We start from the raw sequence: 21,518 nt of genomic DNA, 5'->3' as shown, positions 1-21,518 counted from the left end.
AATACTTCTATTGGCTTCGCTTTGGCTAGATCTTTGACTGGGACGCTGTTCCTTAGAGTCCTCGACTCTGCACATGGCTCCAGTCGCGATATAATCGGCACATTAAATCGTTGTCTATTTTACACTAAATTAGCACAGTTTTTTTTTAATTTTGTATTTAAATAGATTTTATTTTTAAAGCTCTTGTGTAGCTCGGTCCGTTGCGGTTGCAAGTTCAACGACGTCTGGCTGGCATTAATGGTTTCAGCGGCTTGTCAATACGCATTTTGTGGTCAGTTTGCAATTGTCGTCGGCGTCGTCGTTGTCATTGTCGTTGTTGGCCAATTGCAGAACGTGCCTCGCGTGTGTGCATTGAATATGAGCTGCCTGCATGCATACAGACATGTCCGTATGGTCACCCTACTTTTTTAAAAATCAACAATGGGTTTTTTTAGGCCTTCCACCGAGATCGTATTTGCTTTGGTTGTCAATAATTTATGGAATTTTTAACTTTAGAACTACGAGTGTTTCCCACAAGCACAACAACAATCAGTACACTTGCCTATTTAATGCACAATGATTGTATAGCATGCACACTAACTCACACACACTCGCACACAAAAGCAGCTGCACTTGCAGGTGACTCAGTCGATGACAGACACAAAAACCATTGCATACTTATGCGGGCAACGCCTCCGTACTGAATAACTAAACAATTCAATTGCAGGCGAAACGAAAACGAAAACGAAAAGGAATACCAAAACAAAGCAATTAACACAAATCGATAATTCGATTTCGAAAATTATCGAAACTAGCACACACAGTAAATTTATGAAGCAGGACCTCAAGGTCCTGCGTACGTGGCAATTGTAGCACGTGCCGCAAACACGCTGTGAACTTTCATTGAGCACAACAACTGCAGACTTGTAGGACAAACACAAAAGTCCAAGTCTATATAGTATGATGAATTAAAAATTGTGAATTGGGAATCGACGAATGACTAATTGAGACATGCCAACTGCTCATTGCGTGCTAACTTGGCCAAAAAACTAGCATCGTCGTGGCCAAATTGATAATAAAGTGAAAAAATACAATTGACACACTTTTCGGGGATGACTTGCGCTGCGTGTTAACGGCGTTCACTTCAATTATAAGGCTCAAGGCTTAAGGTATGTGACCCAATTTAATGAGTCCCTCGAGGCTAGTTCGGGATGGGATGGCACCATCAAAATGTCAATGCCAAATGGAGCACAATTAGCATACTTATGGGTCAATATGAACTGCTAATGCCACTTAGTAGAGCTATTAATCACTGCGAACTTTGTTGGGGTATGAACACACATTATTGCATTATTTATGCACTCGCTGCACTTGCCGCCGCTCTGGTGCATTGAACTTGCAACGCGTCGTTGCCGGCTGGTCAATGTTCAATGTTCAATGCAAAGGCCAAAGGCCAAAGGCTCACAGGACACTCACTAGACGAAACACAACTTCCACTTGGTTTTTCACTAAACTTTTATCGCTTGGTAATTTTGTAGTTTTCCTTTTCGGTTCTCTTTATTTTTTACTTTTTGTTTTGTCGGTTTGCACGGGGCGCGCTTTACTTGACGACTGCGGCATATTCAGCATTTTGTAGGTGTTTTTATCTAATTTCTAGCACACGCACACCAATATCGAACTCGTGTCTGAGTGTGTGTATAGTTGTTGTTGTTATCCTTTTGATATCGAATATATTGGTAATGGATGTTAGTGTTTGCATGCAAACGCCAAAAATGGAAACAAAACTGATGAGCAGACGAGTGTCGGGCGCTTGTGTTCGTATGACTGTGTGCCTGTATGTGTGTAGGCGTACAAGTGAGTTGTCTTGCTGTATGTGTGTGTGTGTGTGTGTGTGTGTGTGTGTGATTGTCTGTCTCGATGCAACTGAGTGGGGCACCTCAGTTAGCTGTGTGATGCGTGCATAGTTTTGTGCGCGCCTTGCAGTAAATCGCAGACAGCCGGAAAGTATGCAACGAAAAATTGAAGACTTGTTCTGATTTGAAGAAGTTATCAAATCAGAGCGAATCGTCAATTTGGTGTGGCATACTTTTAGGCTGACTGCTGGAAATCATGCTGGAATTTTACGTTCGACGAGCGATATGAAATATTCACAAAAAACGAACTTAATTATAGAAACAGTGGCTCGTTAAAGGCCAAATCCTATATATAGTAACCACAAGCAAAGCCAATTACATTTTACTGTTTTTATTTCAGTCACATTCACTCACACATTTATTTCGGCTAGTACTACATATGTAGTAGTACACTTGTACAATTTGCAACTTAGAACTTACAGATAGGCTTAGATTACTATGATTGTGTTATTGAGAACGCCTTGAGCAGAGCGACAGCCACATAAGCTATAGTTAAATGAAAGATATAGTATAGAGGATAGAGAAGTAAACACTAAATTAGCAGTCGTCAATTGCTGCTCAGTTCGTCCGTGGAGACGTGAATAGGATTGGATAGTTCGATGTTGTCGTGAGTAAAATCTGCAACAAATGGGTAAAATGATTAATACATGCAGAGTTAATAAAAATTGAGGACACTTACCTAGATGTTGCTGTTGTTCAAAGTCAAAAATACTGCTCACAAGGTTATTAAGAAGTGGTTTTGTTATAGTTTCTGTAATATTAACTGGATCGAAATAGAGGAAACTTCGCTTCTGGCGCTGCAAATCCCGCTTGCTCCTAAATAGCGCCAGACTAATGTGCGACTGCTGCTTCAGCATATTATCCGTACCAAACTCTAAGCACTTGCCATAGAGACAATATCGTCTGTCCACTTGCGAGCAGCGTGTGCCAATGGGAAAGTGTCCGTTCTTGCCGTTCACCAGATAGTAACGATACGTGATAAACTCATCCTGACAGCCAACTCGACAACTGCGATCCGGCTCCTCAATGCTCGCCGAGATCTGTGAGCCATGTCCCGATAAGCCACGCACCTTCTGCTTGTACCTCGCACACGTTTGCTCCGCATATTCCGCTGGAGTTTGCAGACGCTCGCAAGGCTTCACCTTGTGCGTGCAGAGCTGCACATTGCGCTCTTGTGTGCGCCGCGAGCTGACCACTTGCACACCCATCGATTCTGTCATGCAGTTGGAGTGGCAGCCCGATATCACTTGCCACTCCGACGCGGGCTCCGCGGACTCGACAACCAACGATGCAGACACGGGAGGAGGCGCTGACTTGGCATACGAATCCGGCTGATTGTAATTGTATTTGTACTCATGGGAGGAGGAGCTGACCTTTCGCTTGCTCGGCTGCTGCGGGCTAATGTGATTGTCCTGGCCATGGAAATTGCGCAAAGCTACTTCTGAAAATATTACATGTTATTTAGATACATATAGTAAAGAGTAAAGATTTATTATTCTTACCATTCTCATAGCGATTCCTAGAGTTTAAACCATCTAGACGATCTGCATAGCGCTTGTAGCTGACATTATTGTGATAACTTGGCTGCTGTTTGCTTTCGAGTTCATTCGAGTCACGCTGCGGCCTTTGCGTAGTGCGATACGCACAGAAAGTGTTGTCCATTTTGAAAAAGTTGCTAGTAGCATTGTCGCAAGAGAACTGCTCACATCGACCGGAAATACAATAAGCTATATCGTCGGGTCCATGATGCTTGGCACGGCAAATTGTGCCATCGGGAAAGGTCCAGCGTCTCGACTTGGTGCCGTTGCTCCTTGTGCGGCAAAAGACCTTGCAGGAGTCCTCTAAGGAATGGAAAAAATACCATTTATAAATTATACAGAATAATCTTACATTTAATTTCGAACAAGAAGTGAAGTCAACTTCTATTAAAATGAAGTAAATTTTACAAATGTGCCTTACATAATTTGTAATTCCATAAAATTAAATGTTATGAAACTGCATATATAACAAATTCTAAAAATCTAATTCTAAAAATTACTTAATGTATAGTAAAAGTCATTAGAAAATAAAATGAATAGTAATGAAACTGAACAAAGAAACACTGATATATATTTCCAATAAATGTCATTTAACTACATAAATAAAATAAAGTGCAGCAAAATTCGAAAGCTCGTGTTCTACTTTAATTCGAACAAGTTTTATATTTTAAAAATTGTAGGAAAGTAAATAGAAAAAGTCAGAAATGTACTTTCATCAATTATTTTAAATTAAATTTTGATAGACTAAATAAGTATTCAAATTGCAATACCTAAATTATAATACTAATTGCATTTAAATAAATTAAATTCATTTTAAAGGCTTTACGAACTACAATTAATAAGAAAAGTAAAGACAGACACCCTCACTTAACTCATTCTGAAGTCTTACCTATAGATCCACTTAACTGCTGTCCCTCGCCAGTCAGTTCGCTGTCCGATTTCCTCGCCTGCATGCAGACTTGTGTGGCAAAGTCTCCGATTGTCTGAACAGGCACACTGTAGCATTGCTTGGCAATGCACGTCTCAAACTTGCGATCTCTGCCCATGCAACGCGATCGATAGTTGAGACAATTTCTGTTGTAGGTTCGCAGTCCCGTGCTGCCTTCCCTTAGACGATGCGATGGACCGTAGAGACAACCGGAATCGCATTCGCTGGCTTCTCCCCAATCACTCCAAGTGCTCGTCTTGTACTCGTGCAGGAATTGACCCATTTTACTAGACTCCGCAAAGCTGGCGCTGTTCTTCTCGTAGCTCGGCTTGACCAAACCGCTTAGCTGCTTCAGGGAACTCATTGCGGTCTCTTGAGTGGGACGCTGAACACAGTAGCCTCCGCGACACCACTGTAAAGCAGTCGATATCAATTAAATGTCAATGAATTCCATAATAATTAAGTACTTACCATGCTGTCACCACATTCGGTGCCCTCCAGCGCCGGATGTGAAGTCCATGTGAGACGCTCTCGTTGGCAGTGCAAATCATGACAGATTTCCAGCTTACTTTGGCTTGTTGCACGCACCGAACTCTGTCCGTACTTCAGCATGCACTGCTGATTGGCATCGAAGCGTTCTCCGGGTAGCATTCCCTCCGCCGAGTGATCCAAATGCGCCTTAAACTGACCGCGATCGAAGAGACAATCCGCCTGACCTTGGCTGCATCACAAAGAGGTGGAATTAAGTAAGATTACTTTTATGGAACGAGTCATGACTTACGCTAGAAACTCCTCCAAGTAGGTGCGCGAGCATTTGGACCAAGTTATCTTGCCACTACCCAAAGTGGGTGACATTATGTGCAAGCTGGGGTCGCAGCTGCTCTCCTTGGTGTCGTGGCGCATGCCCAAGCTGCAAATGAAAAAAGGTTAATCTATGAAATAATTTCTTTAAAGTTGAAATAGGTCATGAAATGAAACAAGTGTACGTCAATATACACAATCAAATTAAAAATTAAACATGGAATTCTAATTCATAATTAGAGAACAAAATGAGAAGCAGTTCACAAACACTTCATTGAGATTAAATTAAAAAGAAACTGGTTATTAACACTATAGAAATAAAACATTAAAATTCATACAACAATCTTGAAATGAAAAATGAGACAGTTTCAATGACATACAAAACAATAAAATATGACAAAATTATTTACTTAATGAGAAATTTCAACTTTATTAAACTTTAAGCAACAAAGAAAATTAGGAAACATAAGACCATGTTCGACAACAAAATTTGCATTCATTAAAAAAGTAATTCGCAGAATTGGATCATTAAAAATGAATTATCAAAATAAATGGAAATGGAATTATAAATTATCAGGCTTTTTTTCTTTATTTTTAAAGTGAATGAATTAAGAATAAAATGAAATAAAGATTCATTAATAACCATTTTAAATTTAACAACAAACTATTTAACACCAAGCTCAGGAAATGTAAAATAAGCTAATGCAATAATCATAGAGTCAACTTTTGAATCACCTTATGAAACATAAATATAGTGGAAATGAAACATCAGCAAAGAAAATATGTATTTGGTATTATTGATTTCCAATTGAACATCGAATTTTAAGCAACAAATTGAATAAATTAATAGATCTGTTTTTAAATAGAAATAAAAATTTGAAACAACACAAAGTAGAAATAAAATATGATGTAATGCATCTAAAATTCATATTAATGATAGGACATATTGAACATGTATTCATTACGAATAATTTTAAATGATTATATTTATAAGTGCCACTCACTTGTGTCCTATTTCATGGGCCACCACGAAGACGCTCTCAAAGTGTTTGCCCTCGTTGATGGTGCATGAGGAGGTTGCGGTGCACATGCCGGCAACAGGGGCAAGACCCACAACCTGGCTGATGACTTTGCCATTCTTGCCAATCACATAGAGATCGAGTCCAGTGAGGATGACAGCATGATCGTAGTGCAATGAATCCGCATCCGAAGGCGGATTCAAACTCTTTTGCCACAAGCAAAAGTTGCTCAAATAAGTGTCAATGTCACTGGAGCGACGCAACTCGGGCGGATCCTTGCGAAAGATCTCCAAACGCTTCAACACGAAGTTGATGCGTCTGCCTAAGGTGGGATGATGATAGAGCAGCTGAACGCCATTGATCATGGCGAGGACAAAGCGTATGAGTTGACTCTCGGTGTCCTTGGGGAAATTCTTCTCCATGTGACGATACAAATCGCTGTCCACAAAAATCGCCGTCTCAATGTGGAGTTCGTGTGGCACGGGCCAGCGACGTGGTGGCATGCCACCAATATGCCGACGCAGACGTTGTGATGTGGATGAGCTGCCGCTGCTGTTGGGAATGCCATTGCCATGATGATGATGACGTGGATGATAGCGCAGTCGCAGCTGTGATTGCGATTTGCGATGCAGATGTTGGCGTTGATGAGGCAGCTGCTGTTGATGTTGATGTTGATGTTGTTGTTGATGTTGTGGATGCCACGGTTCGTTGAATTCCGCTGCATCGGGCTCGAACTGCAGCTGAGTATCTAACGGTGTCGTCTCGTTGTTGTTGTTCTCGCTGCGACTCTTATCTAATCGCGCCTGGTAGAGCACATGAGCCGCTGGCCCAAAACGCGCTGGCAGCGGTTGGATGACAAAGTTGCTCGCATTCTGCTGAAACACTCCGCGCTGTGTGTTGACAAGTTCATTAAGTGCCACCAGACTAGACTCTATCTCCCTCTCTCTCTCTCTCTCTCTCTACTTACCACACTCTGCTCGTCGCACAAATCGAGCGCTGCCCAGGGACTGCGATAGAAGCAACGCTCGAGACGCTGCAACAACTGCGGCGAATGATCCACAAATTGCGTGCTGTTCGCCGTGCGGCGTATGAAGATGAAGGCATCGTCGATCAGTTGTGGCGTCTGCTGCAGTGGCAGTTGCAGCTTCACATCGGCGTCCTCCTCCACAGCTTCGTTGGCTGGCGAATGCATTTGAATTAATTAAACAATTCGCACACTGATGTCCGACTGCGAGCAGCAACTGGAGCAGCACGAGTTACACTCACATAGATATTTATGGCATCTGTGCCAAACTTACCTTGTCCCGCACTGCGTCGCTTCCGCTCCCGCCTCCCCTCTCCCCTCAGCGGTTGTTGCTCCTTCTCGTGCTGTGCGCTGCTGCGCGCCAAATGAACCAATTTGAATTCGGGCACTGCAAAGCAGGTAAACAATGCTAAACACAATCGCCACATAAACTTGCTATGCGGAACAATGCCCAAAATGCGCATTCCCCGAATCAATAATTGCGCACATTAACCTGCCACATGCCCCAATGCTCCACCCACACACTCTATGCGCCCCACACACAGTGTTTGCCCCGTCATCATCGTCATCGTCATAGTCGGCGGCAATCGCACATTCTGTTAATAACATGTTGCAGTGGCCTCTGCTGTGCTCTCGACTACTGGCTGACAGCTGTTGACATTGCCCCCCAAAAAAATACTTTTCAGAGTCAAGCTGAGCATATTAGTGGCACAACAAAATAGCAGTGAAAGAAGTAGGAAAAGTTTGAGCAGAAGTAGGGCAGGCATTGAAAGTAGCAGTTAAAATAGTGGGCTGCAATTTGGTAGCGTTGTATAAAACAGAAGTTATAGGTAGAGTAGAAAAGCAGAAGTCTTATTTGGTTTTAGTAAAATAAGTTGTAGTAAGAGGAATAACAAAGCTAAAGAATAAATATTATAAATTGCGAAATTAGTACAACTATTTCTAATGCTTGTTGTAGTAGTTCTCAAAAGTACAGTGAAAGTAAAGATTAACAGAACAATAAATAATAAACTATGTGGGCAGTAAACAAAATTGTAATAGAACACGAATGAATATGTATGTTATTTTAGTATTTTTGGTAATAGTAATAATACCAACAATTGATATTAGAACAAATACTAAATTATTGTAGTTGAAGAAATCGTAGAAATTGAAAATAGTATGTAGTATGAAGTACTATACTATAAATAATTATCACAGCGGCAGTATATTTAATGTAAAAAGAAAGTATAAGTATTATAATATTCATCTTAGTATATTTATAATACAACTCCAAATACTAAATACTATAATTGTGGCAAAGTTGAGCAACAAAATTGTGATGTTAAAGTTTATAAATTGTATGTATATTGAAAAGAAAAATAATTTCCTTACTATTAAAGTTAAAGAAGTTGCAGATATAGAAATAGCTTTAGAATTAGGTAGTGTGATAATAATAAGCACAGAAAAAAATGTAAATATTATAATGTTTCTATTACTATCTTTTTAAAACAACTATAAATACTATAGAATAGCATAGTTAAGCAACAGAATATTCGTTTAGGATTGTAAATATATATTGCAAAAAGTTATATTATTATGATTATTATAATTGAAGTGGGAGTAAAGTTGCAAAATTAGTACGATATTGAATAAAAAAAAGTATGGAGATAGTTATTCAAGAAAAAAAGTATAAATATTATAATTTTGCTTTTAAGTTATGTAGTAATAACAATAATATTTTTGCTTTTATATAAATAAATAGATATGATAGTAAAGTTACTGTATAAGTTATTCATGATTTAAAAGCAGAAGGTGTGGAAATCGTTGCAGTTAATAAAACATAATAATATAATAAAAGTAGATCTACTATTATTAGAAGCAGTTTTAATAGTCGTATTACTAATTGTGGCAGTCAACACTAAATGAAGTAATTATGTATGAACGTAGTAGAATGAAATGCTAATAATTCCAAGAAAATAAATACAAACAGAAGTTGTAATAATGTTTAGATTAATGATAGTAATATAACATAAACTAGAAAAGCTTGAACAGAAGGAATCAAAATAATAATATTCATTAATGTTTAGCAATAAGAATAATCAAAAGTAGAACAACTAATTATAGAATTTGAAACTAGAATAGATTTGTTTATAATAATAAGTAATTATCTATGAACTAAACTAGAATTGCATTAGAAAATTTACTACCGTTATTAGCTGCAATACTCGTATGATGAACAGCAGTGAGAGTAAAAATATTAACAAAAGAATAAGAATTAGTTGAAGGAATAGCATAATGGAAAGAGATAGTTGTAGAAATAGCAGTCATAAACTTGGTAGTTAGCTTATCTTTCCGATCGGCTGGACTGAGTGCCAGAATATCTCTCTTACCCGACTTGGAGCCAAAGATGAGGGCACGCTCATGCCCAGCCAGTTGTTCCAGCAGCGCGTTCTCGTCCAGCTGCAAGTGGTTTAGAGAAGAGAAAGGGAAACGAGAGATCTTTTAAATGGGGTTTTATGCAAACGAAAAGCGTAAGAAGCGCAGTTCAACAAAGCGTAAAAAGAGCAGCAAACAGAAGAGCTCAGCCATGATGTTGATGATGTTGATGGTTGAGGCCAAAAAGGGTTCAACTTTGAAACTTGCAAACCGAACACTCAAAAACCAAAATAAAACACTTTCACTGCACGCAACAATAGAAAATTAGTTTAGGAAAATACCCATTACGGGTTTTGCTTTTTCATTTTTTCCACTTTTTTTCCAATTTGCGTTGGAGTTGAAGTTGAAGTTGAAGTTAAAGTTAAAGTTAAAGTCGAGCGAAATGGCAACTGACCGTTTAAAGTCTGCAGCTGCTGCATATCCGATTTCTGTTATCGGCATCGAATATCGGAAGCAGAGACGTATATCGGTCAGCAGCAGCCGATAGACACGAATGAACTCTTAATGTGCGTGTGCCCACTTGTGCTATTATTTAATTTAATTTGTTGTTACATTTGGAAAAGCGCGTCGGTCGAGCTGCGGCAGCGAAGCGTGAAGAGCGCTTCGTTGGGCTCTAATGGGCGGTCAGTAACACCCCTTCCTCTTACCTTCCCCCGGCCCCAATCCTCTCTTCTCGAATTACTTACACCGAGAAGGTGTTGCACAAATTGCTGGGGGGCGATCGTATGTCCAACAACAACAACAACAGCAAAGCTGTCAAAATGGGGCGTGGCTGCTCAGTAGCTAGATTCTATATCAAATTACTTTTCAGCTAACTTTAGATTTATCTTACACTTCGATAATAAATCGATCATCTGCTAGTTAAAGCACTTTTATTTGTTTATGAATTCTTAGTTAATGAACAATTCCAAATTGCTTTGGATTAAGTGCACCACATTCAAAATTCTCTCAAACATTTAGTGTTTGCTAATTTCAAAGAATAAACAAAGATGTTTTAATGATCAGCATTAATCATCAATAGAGAGTCGATAGTTCAAGGACAAAGAAAGTGAATGCTAATTTTAGTTTGGTTTATTCTTTCTTTGTTTAATTTTGTGCATATCATTTTTTTTTGGACTATCTCAGAACTGACCTTAACACAAATAATTAATTTCCTTTCAACCGTTAAGTGATCGATAGTAATTCGATTATTTATCGACGCAGTTTATGTGCTCCACTTTAATAGCGAACATTAAAATAAACTTCTTTTGTGAACCCAAAACTAAACTGGACCAAAGTAAAACCCGCAGCACTGAATCACACATTCATCCACACTCAGTTTTTGCCTTTGCGTGAGTGCATTCAAACAATGTTCGATAAAATGACACTAATTGAAGGCAAGGGCAACAGCATAAAAGGCCGGGTCCATCAAGAGTGCCGGAAAAGCCCAGCACAACACAAAAAAAAAAACAGAAAACAAGAGTGGAAGTGGAAACTGACTGCATCAACATTTGGTAAACTCGTAGCCATGTGAGTGTACTCACTACTCACACTAACATTCGTATTCGTATTCGTATTCGCACTCGATTGTAACCCATCTCCGGGCGCTGTAATCGCCCGTTGGCTGATTATGTGATGAAATTTTGCGTGACCTGTGGATAGCATGGGCAAAAAAACAAGTGAGAAAGCTTCAGTCGAGTGTGCTCGACTGTGAGATACCCGCTACCCATTTTGAATAAAAGCAAAATAATGCGGTATTATTTTCAAAATATTCCAAAAATACTACAAAATTACTAAAAATATACCAAATGGTATATTTCGTATATCGAGATATTACCGCATTCAAAATATACCATAGACGGGACAATATAGAGCCAAAGCAACTAAGAGCCCTAGTAAGTAGGCGTTTTTGCCCATACAAAAGTAACTTCGACAATTTTTATCTGATCGCAACCAAATTTTCAGTACTACTATAGTTATTATATTATTGTATTGTATTGTTATTGTATATACCAAAATTCGCAGCTCTAGCTTTAAAATTTCGTTTGTTAATCGATTTTTTGATTTGCGGGGGCGGAAGTGGGCGTGGCGAAAATTTGAAACAAACTTGATCTGCGTGCAAACATAACAAATGCTGTCGAAAAAAAATTATAGCTCTATCTCTTATAGTCTCATAGATCTAGTGTTTCATACGGACGGACGGACAGACGGACATGGCTAGATCGTCTCGGCTGTTGACGCTGATCAAGAATATATATACTTTATAGGGTCGTAGATGCCTCCTTCTACCTGTTACATACATTTCCTGCCCGCACAAAATTATAATACCCTTCTACCCTATGGGTAGCGGGTATAAAAAGAGAAGAGTAGAGTAGAGGAAAAACAAACAAAAAGTTCAGTTGAAATTGGAGTCGGAGTCAGAGTAAATGGTCGACAACAGGCAACAGGTAACATGTAAGACCAATTGCGAGAAAAACTCTCCTCTCGTAATCATGGCGGAACATGGGCAGAAAGACCCGAGTGTAAACAAGCAAAAGGTTCTCAACTGAGACACACACACAACAAAAACACATCGTCGACCCCATCGTAGGAGCACTTAATAGTCATCCAAACTAATTTCCAACTTGGGTCAATAACTTGCCGCCGAATACCCGTGACGCTCGCCTTTGCGTTCGCGTTCGCAAGTTGCAAATTTCGCACACCTGCGAAGAAGAAAATATATCGCGCCACACTTATTGGCCTCACCTGCTGACGGAGGGAAATTTTTCTCAGCCGTTAAAAATCGCGCCATGTTCTTCAACATTCTCACAATTGGCTATTAAAGCAGCTGCTCGCGAAATTAAATACATTTTAATGCAGATTCTATTTAGAGAAAACCTTTCAATGCAACGAATTAGAAAGCTATGAATGAAAGCAATTTAAGATACTCATTATCTTGCATTGTATATTACCATCGCATGTATAATTTTATACTCTTTGAATTGATGTTGTATATTCAAAATTAATCTACATCTTTTGAGTATCTTATTTCTTATTTTATTTGTAATAAATATTTAAAAGTAGTAAGTAAATTTTAAAATGACCTAAGCAGTATGTTCCCAAATTTAACAAATAAGAAAGCTTCAATCGAGTGTGCTCGACTGTGACATACCCGCTAACCATTTTCAATAAAACCAAAGAGTACAGTAGTATTTTTAAGATACACCAATACTAAAAATATATCAAAGGCTATATTTGATTATAAATATACCATAGAGTGCAAAATATACCAAATTGTCTAAGCAACTAAGACCTAAACATAAGTGTTAGTCGATTTTGGTCCTACAAAAGTATTTCTTACATAACTTCTAAACTCTAGCTTTCAAATTACGCTTGTCACTTGATTTTTATTGATTTGCTTGATAGAAATACATTTAAAGTTATTTGATTTTACCATTAATGTTATTATATTTTTAATTTGCGTTGTCTTTTATTTCAACGTTTCAATTTTTAAAATTGAAAAATATTGTTTTTTCTCAGCTTTTATTTTATGTATTTAAAGTTGCTTATGCACCACGGAAGCTTTTCTATCTAATGTAATGAAAACAGTTTACTAAAAAAAAATCTTTCTTGAAGTAAATGATCTCAAGCAAATAATGAATAGAATCCATACAAAACGCCGCTTGAAACAAACGTTCTTTTTAACTTCGAAGTCTGAGTTGAAGTATTTTCATTGCAGCTGCACTAAATTTCATGAATGATTTGGCAGTTGGCGATTTGTAAAATGAATTTATCACAAATTGAAATGTAGTCTTTCAGCTGTCAAATAACTCATGCAAACAACATAAAACAAATTCAAATTGAAGGCAGCTAGACAAGAAAAGAGTCAAGGGAGATAGAGAAGGAGAGGAATTCTCTTCTTGTCAGCTGGTTGAACTGAAATTCTTGAAGCCGCTTGAAGGATGAATAAAATATTTGATGGAACAGAAATCATGTAATTTAACCGTCAATTGCCGACAAACGTTTATGAATGTTGGAAGCAAGTTGCAGTTGTTGTTGTTGTTGCTCTTTTTGTTGTAGTTGTAATTCTGGTTGTTTTGCTGAGTTCTCTTCAATTTAATGGACAGTTGCCTGCTGCCTTCTGGGCGTCCAATTACGAGAGTATATCGAGCGAAAGGGTCATTCAACGTCTCGAGTTGCTGTGGCAGTTGAAAGAATTAGTTCACTGCCACGCCTCGCGCCCCAAATGCATGTATGTATAGTATGTATGTACATGCGAAATGAATGTTTATGAATATGCTGACACTTCTGAATGAATCACGCGTTTTCATTTTCTTGTGCACGCTGCAGTTTGGCCTGAATAATCACCTGACACACGAAGTATCGTTTATGGGTTATGGGAGTCTGATATCGGGTGACATTAATCGGATGATACATTGTCGATAAATGCATCGCGTGGCCATGTAATAAATGCATTTCAAAATCAAATATCAATCAAGAATTACCTCAATGCCATTCCAGTTGACGCTTCTCCTGCGTCGCAGCTCAATGTGGACAGCGTCGGCGTCAACGTCGACGGCAGCAGCGACAGCGACAGCGATAGTCGCGGCCAAAACAATTAGGCACAAGCGATGACGATGACGATAACAATGCGACTTCGCTGTCAATGAGGACTGAAGACGCTTGCGTTGACGCTGATTAGCTGCTGGCGCAGACATAACGACGCGGCCTTTTTTTAATGTTGACAACGATTAAGCGATTTGTTGTAATACTATTTACATTTGTAAGTACTTATTGTGTTGCTTGCTCAAATGTGGTTTTATTGTTTCGTTGTTTTTGTGATTGCACAAATTGCATTTATTGCACAAAATCACACGTGTATTTTTCTTCTTTTATTTCGCTGTGGCTTTGCCAATCCACTTAATTTAACTTGCGTATTTGCGTCATAATTTTTACTTGTATTACATTTTCTGCAAATAAACCAAAAACCAACAAGTAAAAAAAAAAGGAAACCTCAGAAAACAGAAACCAAATATGTATTTTGTATTTCTCTTGCAGCAGAAGCGCAGCAAAAGCAACAGTCCAGAGAGAAAAGTGAATGCACTTTTACGGCAGTTAATTTAACTGTTTATGCACTAATTAATTGCAGTCAGTGTGGTATCGTAGTCTCTTTTGTTGTTGTACTTTTTGTGCACTGCTTTACTTTTATATTTTAATTTTATTTTTGTGAGCGCAAGTTTGTTGCTTAAGTCCTTTGTGGTATCGATTACACTATCAATGGGTAGCACTTGTCATAAGTGAAGTGCCAGTGTGGCTATCAATATTTGCACTTCCTCATGCAGGCGACGGGCAGCACTTGCAGATAACATTGGCGTTGGCGCCACTTGCAATTGAAGGGAAACGATTTAAATTCTTCAACTGTGGCAGAAACACTGTTAAACAAAATGTTATTTGTATTATTCATGTGCTTCATGTGCTATGCATAATGCTTGCTTTTGTTTTCACATTTATACGCATTTATTTTGATTTAAACGCCGCGCAAACAGAAATCAACAGCCGCTCTCAACCAGAACGATTTGCAGTACGATTTATGATTTTTATTACACTTTGGTCAAAAATTCAGACAAATATAACATATAATATAAATAAATACATATAAATAAACACTGCGCGCTGACCGTTTCAGTTAGATAAGATTTCGAGGTCAATCCAATCGATTTGCTCTGGTTTTTGCTTTAACTTAATTAAACAGATTCAAGAACCAAGAGAATTTCCACTAAATTTTATGTATTCTTTTTTTTTTGTTGTTGGTTTCGTTGTTGTTTCGAGTTTTCGAGTTGAATGCGCGCGATCTTTCAACGGCAGCGCCACATTCGCGAATGACGAAAAATCACGACTGCGGAAAACTTTATTCAAGCCGATGGCGCACACGATCGTCGACAAAAGTGCCATCGGCTTCTGCAACGACAGCTAAAAGTGTTCGTGAGCTGCGCTGTGTTGGTGGAGCAGAAGGCGTTGGGGTCTGAAGTTGGAGATGGAGCTACAAAATATGCTAATGAGCTGGTGTCGGGGCGGAACGGAACAATAGAACGCCACCGTTAAGTAAAGCAGCCGAAAAAATTAGCAAAAAATGCAGAACCGTATGATGCGATGGCAATTGTTTGCTGCTATTACTGTTTTTTGTTATTCTGGTTGTTGTTGTTGTTTATTGTTTTTGTGGTCAAGTGCCTGAAAATGATGGGGTAGCCGGCCCAGACGAAAACTTGACACTGATCATCACAGTCGAGTAAAAAAACAAACCGAGAATTATGTTGCATTTCCGTTCGGTTTGAAGTAACAACAAGAAGTACATTGTGAAGGAAATCTTAAATCAGCAATGCAAATGCAAAATACAAAACTAGCGCTAAATTGTCGAAGATCCCATTTTCAATGTAGATGCAACACGCCAGCCATGCAGCCACTTGAAGTGATCAACTTTTAATTGATGCAATCAGTGTGTGATGGCAATGATTGATTGGCGCTATGAAACATACTTATATTTTTTACATATCAATATATTCAACTGCAGTTTATTTACTGCATACTAATTTACAATACAAATCAAAGATTCAAATAATTTCCTTGTAACGTATTTTATTTGCAAAATATATTATGGGCAGCACTTGCGGTGCAAACAAAAGCTAATTGCTACAACACATGCCATGCTCGCAGCGAACACAGGGTTGCTTTGCAATGCAGACACAAACGGTCACACTGCCTTTTGGTCTTTCAACACAGCTGCTGGTGTGGTCACATCGTTTTCAGCACTTGGCGTGCATTTCAAATCTAAACGGCATCTGCTCGCAAACGCATCGTGCAGACAGCTCGAAAAACTTGACAAAAAAGGAAACATTTTCGAATTAAAGCAGCAATCGTTGAAATAAAAATTGTAAATTATATTTTGTGCAATCTGAAAAACAAGTTATTCAATATTACTTAATAAAACTTACTATTTGAAAAGTATCAGAAATTTAGCGTTCCAAAAAAGTGACGCGCTCAAGTACAAAAATAATACAAATCAAAGCGTTCTGTTTATTTAAATTACAAAGGAAATATATAAATCTATCAAGATGGCAAGCGCAGCACTGAAAATGCTTTTGGACGAGGTAAGAATCTCTCGTAATGCACATTTTATCAAATTTTTCAGCACCAGCATCGCAAAGCGTTAGCAGCGGCGCCTGCGTCGACGCAGGCGCAGCCGCCATTGCTGCGTTAGCTGCGTCTATCAAAAGGAAAAAATGCCGTTGCGTGCTTTGTTGTTGTTGTTGCTGCTGTAGCAGCGGTAAACGCACTTGGCGCCTTTTCTGTGCACTCGCAACTATTGCGGTACTTTTTATGTACCGCTACTTGCAAATCCCTTTTGCACTCATTCACTGTTCTTCCAAAATGGCCGCCGTGACATTGACCCCCAAATAACTGGGATTCTCTCCATATTTGTAGAATGCATCGGAGAAATATAACCAAGTGCATGTGAAGAAAATGACAGTGCCTACAAACGAGGCAACCAAAAAACGCGCCGCTTTGGGCGATTTGCAGAACCGCGGCATCAATCGTGCAGTCATCGCTGCCAAGGATGTGGCACAAAAAGAGTGAGTTTCTCTTAACGTTAAGTTGCAATCACATTTCAGAGGTTTAATTGCCTTTCAATTCAGGCTGAAGGATGTAAAGTTGACGAAAGCTCGCGTGGACACGCACTGGAAGAAGCAGCCGCTGGGTGTGAACAATGAAAACAATGCGGCGGCGCCTGTGGTGAAGACAACTGGTCCACTGCTGCGCTCCAATTCCGTGCGCACCAATGTTGCCGCAGCTGGTGTCATGTCCCGGCAGCTGGCCGCAAACGCGTTGCACGCCACTCGCGTTGCAGCAGCAGGAACGACAACGACCACAGTGCTCAATGCGCAAAGCAAACGTAAGTATCCTCTGAGGCAGCTGGCCAAGAAGATTATTCCTATCAAATCCTCCCACTATGCAGTTGCTGCAGCAGCTAAGCAACAGAAACCCGTTGCCGAAGAGAAGGTGAACACGCTGCGTCGCGAGGACAGCAACTTGTCGCGCAAATCCTTGACCAAGTTGCGCGCTGCACTCGCCAAGCCCAACAATGTGGCCAAAAAGGAAACATCTGTGGTAGCCAAGCCCAATGTGGCAGCAGCTACTGCTATAGTGGCCAAGAAAGAAGTGTTGCTGAAGCCTGCCGTGCTCAAGAAGGAGCAAGCGCCGCTGGTGCTGATCTCGCCCAACAAGCTTCGTAAACCAGCCGCAACTGCAACAACTGTGGCAGCTGCCACACAGCCAACGACAGCAGTGTCGCACTCCACCAAACGTTTGGCGGAGGTGGAAGATATCGATGCGGATGATCATGACAATCTGATCTTGGTGTCAGAGTATGTCAATGATATCTATGACTATCTGTATCAGCTAGAGGAAGAGCAGCCGGTTCATTCGAATCATTTGGCCAACCAAGAGGAGGTGTCGTTCAAGATGCGATCGGTGCTCATCGATTGGATCAACGAGGTGCACTTGCAGTTCCATTTGGTGGCCGAAACCTTCCATCTGGCCGTTGCTATCATCGATCGCTATCTGCAGGTAGCCAAGGACACCAAGCGCAAGTATTTGCAGCTGGTTGGTGTCACGGCTCTCTTCATTGCCACCAAGTACGAGGAACTCTTTCCGCCAGCAATGGCGGACTTTGTGTTCATCACTGATGATACTTACACGGCTCGCGAGATTCGATTGATGGAGCTGCAGATCCTCAAGGCAATCGACAACAATCTGTCGCGTCCGTTGCCCATTCACTTCTTGCGTCGTTACTCGAAGGCGGCTTGTGCCGAGGATGCTCATCACGCCATGTCCAAGTACTTCTTGGAGCTGGCAGCCATGGACTACGACCTGGCCAGCTACAAGCCATCAGAGGTAAGTTCGCTACTAACGATAAAACCGCGATCACTTTTAAGTGTTTATTCCCTTTTGCAGATTGCAGCCGCTTCTCTGTTTTTTGTCGCTGCACTTGCTCAATGGCAATGCCAGAGCTGGCACGGGATTCAACAACAAGCACTGGACACCCACGCTGGAGCACTATTCCCATTACACTGCGCAGCACCTGCGGCCGATAACGTGTCAGATCGCCAGGTTGGCGCGTGAGGCGCCCACGGCCAAGTTGCGGGCCATCTACAACAAGTATCAGGCCAACAAGTTCCAGAAGATTGCGCTGCGCTCTGAGTTATACGGTCCACTCATGGACTCCATTGTGGGGGCTGTTAGCAAGAAGTAGAGCGAGAGCGATTCTCCCCCATCTACGATCATGCAAGACTTTCTTTAGTTTGTGCAGCTTTCGACTGCACTTTTTAGTTCAATTTGTTTAATAATTTAAATTTGTGTATTTTTCGTTTTCTTCGTGTTCCAACATCAATCATATATATGTGTGTATGTCTTTACGTGTGAGTGATTGCAATAATGATCGATAATCGATAACTACGAATTTTCATGTAATTTTTGCGTTTGTGTCGTCGCCGTTTTTTAAGGCGATCACTAGCAAAGGCAGCCAGCCCCGCCCCCTTTCCACCTTTTCAAATTCACTCTTCACTTTTCCCCTTAAATTAATACTGCTGCTCTATATATGTTCTGTATATGTATGTATGTATGTAATGTGTTAAAATCCTGCGAGTAAGAAAGATATAGAGAGAGAGAAACGGACACTGAGAGCACCAAGGAGCAACGAGCGCATTTGCTGGCTGAACAATATCGGCGTTGCCTCAAAGTATTTTTTAAGCTATATACTAAAAAGAAAACAAAAAAAAAAAAAACGGCCCATTTTATGCATATTGAATATATTTGTATTTAGTTAAGCAATTGATTTTGGCATTTGTGCTATGTAATAATTAATTTAATAAAATTATGTATACAATTTTATATATCCCCGACTATTACACATTACAATTACATTTCATTGCAAATAAACATTGTGTACTTTTAAACAACAAATCTCTCTTTTGCATTTGGCGCCATTTATTCTCAGCAGCTGATGGGAATCTCGGCGAGAGCTGAAAACCGGAACATTACCCAAAAAGTAATTACAAGGCGAGACACAACTGCGACCCCTATGTGGGCTCTGCTCCTTATCAAAAGACAGATACACACACACACGAACTGAACAGCCAGACAAAGGGAACAAAATGGGAAAGCATTGAAACGTGTTTGCCTCTCGCTTCAACTTTGTTCTTGGCTGCTTGCTTTTGATCGCAGGTCAGTTTTTCCCTCCCTTATGTCTTATATTCCAACTCCACATGAGCATGTGTGTGTGTGAGTGTGGTTTTTGTTCTTGCTTTCGCCCGTTTCATCGCAATTGCCCGGCAGCATTGGTTCGACGTCGCTGTCGGTCGACGTCGTCGCTGTCTGCACGCGCACGTGTCGGTGTGTGTCTGTATATGTAAATATGTATTTAGCTGCTCTGTCTGTGTGTGCGTGTGTGGGTATGACGCTGTGTAGGTGTGTGCGAGAGCTCAACTGTGAGCACGACTGGGGCAGCAACTGTTTCAGCAGTCGACTTGCTGAGGCCGCTGCGCGCCTGTTCGAAATTTAAGTTTGACGGTTTTATGGCTCTCATTAATTTCGACACTTTTACGAGCAAACAAATGCAACAATAAAAAGAAAGCAGCCAACGGCAGCGACAACGACCCAACAACAACAACACGCTGGCAACATTTGATGGCCCCAAGCAGCGAGGCCCATATAATCAAAGCGATTTTTCTTTTGGCAGGAGCAGCCTTTTGAGTCCTGCCCTGACACACACACACACATACATACATACATGCATGTGTTCTGTGTATTTATTGGATATGGGTATCATAAATAGAAAGAGCTCCGGGTTTCCACTTCTAGCCCTGTGCCTTTTTCTGTGTGGCTGTTAACGAAATATGCAGAGCGTGAAGAGACCGACCAATCAACCGAGCAACCGAGACATCAAGCTGTCTGTTATCCTGCGAGGTGAAGTCAGGTAGAGTGGCTGCAGATCCGCATGCCCGCTGAGAGGTTGCAAGGTCAGTCACGGGCGACAAGAAGGTTGTGTGAAGTCCTTTTTCAACTGTGTCCTTTTGCGCAGCAAACAGCTGCTGCGTCTTCTGCTGATGCAGTCGGATCAGCTGAGACTTTAGACAGATTAAAAGAAAGGACATTCTGTCTGGGACTGGATTGCAATTAGTAATTGCCTTGTCAGTTCTTGGACAATGTTTGTTTAGACGAACCGTGAATGGAAAATTTCGAAATCTTGGGAAATACGTCAGGATTAGGACTGTCTGAGGAAGCTACTTTCACAAACTACGGATTTTAAGCACCTATGCATCAGATTTATTTTGTAAATCTGAGTAGTCTTAATATTTATGTTAATTTTACTAAAATATAAATTACTTTCGAAACATTTGTGTAGCTATTGCATATTATTCAGCAAGGATCAGCAGTCCTGGTAGTAAATTATAGACAGCTGTGTAGATAAGTTGTTAATGGGACGGATAGTTTCGTACTTCTAAATACACTTATGATTGGTTCATATAATGACAGTCTCCATACCGTTTTTTCTCTTTACTGAATGTAGTATTGGATCCAAAGTTCCTCTCTTCTCCTAATACTATCCATTTAGGATTACTTTAAAGATTATTTAATAGAACGTTAATCTCCTAAGCATCAAATTTCTTATCACACAAAAATGTATATTAGATAGTGTATATTTTCTCATATGACATCTAAATAAGTTGTTCTATACTATTAAAACTCTCCTTGAAGACTGTTTATAAAAGACTGAACATTTTGGAGGTTATTCTCTATTATTCTACACCTTGAATTGTGTATCCAATCTCATTGCAAAATAAAAGAACAATTATCATATCCCTTTCTATAAGTAACCTTTCCCTC

At 40.0% G+C, this 21,518-nt stretch overlaps 2 protein-coding genes across 3 annotated transcripts; one reads left to right on the top strand and one right to left on the bottom strand.

Annotated features, from left to right (window-relative positions):
- Positions 1 to 2,204: 2,204 nt before the first annotated feature.
- Positions 2,205 to 15,448, bottom strand: LOC133842373 (A disintegrin and metalloproteinase with thrombospondin motifs 16). Of its 2 annotated transcripts, none has more exons than XM_062275430.1 (12): positions 15,257 to 15,448; positions 14,084 to 14,548; positions 9,575 to 9,644; positions 7,477 to 7,590; positions 7,146 to 7,357; positions 6,164 to 7,068; positions 5,140 to 5,268; positions 4,830 to 5,079; positions 4,320 to 4,770; positions 3,395 to 3,733; positions 2,572 to 3,330; positions 2,205 to 2,510 (listed from the first exon to the last, which is right to left on the bottom strand). In XM_062275430.1, exons 2-12 carry the CDS (start codon positions 14,294 to 14,296, stop codon positions 2,440 to 2,442), a joined length of 3,513 nt encoding a protein of 1,170 aa, XP_062131414.1. In that variant the 5' UTR covers positions 14,297 to 14,548; positions 15,257 to 15,448; the 3' UTR covers positions 2,205 to 2,439. The 2 variants fall into 2 exon arrangements, with proteins under 2 accessions (XP_062131414.1, XP_062131413.1); XM_062275429.1 differs by having other exon boundaries at positions 2,572 to 3,333; positions 15,257 to 15,447.
- Positions 15,449 to 16,407: 959 nt separating this feature from the next.
- Positions 16,408 to 19,326, top strand: LOC133840743 (G2/mitotic-specific cyclin-B). The gene is given in 6 exon segments (XM_062272782.1): positions 16,408 to 16,723; positions 17,058 to 17,206; positions 17,270 to 17,526; positions 17,590 to 18,527; positions 18,588 to 18,605; positions 18,607 to 19,326. Coding segments are annotated over 6 exon segments (1,677 nt in total). The 5' UTR covers positions 16,408 to 16,687; the 3' UTR covers positions 18,886 to 19,326.
- The last annotated feature ends 2,192 nt before the right edge of the window (positions 19,327 to 21,518 follow it).

The sequence above is a fragment of the Drosophila sulfurigaster genome, chromosome 3, assembly GCF_023558435.1.
Source record: "Drosophila sulfurigaster albostrigata strain 15112-1811.04 chromosome 3, ASM2355843v2, whole genome shotgun sequence".
NCBI lineage: Eukaryota > Metazoa > Arthropoda > Insecta > Diptera > Drosophilidae > Drosophila > Drosophila sulfurigaster.
Note: the sequence above shows the minus strand (reverse complement) of the source record. Positions and strands in the feature narration are given on the sequence as shown.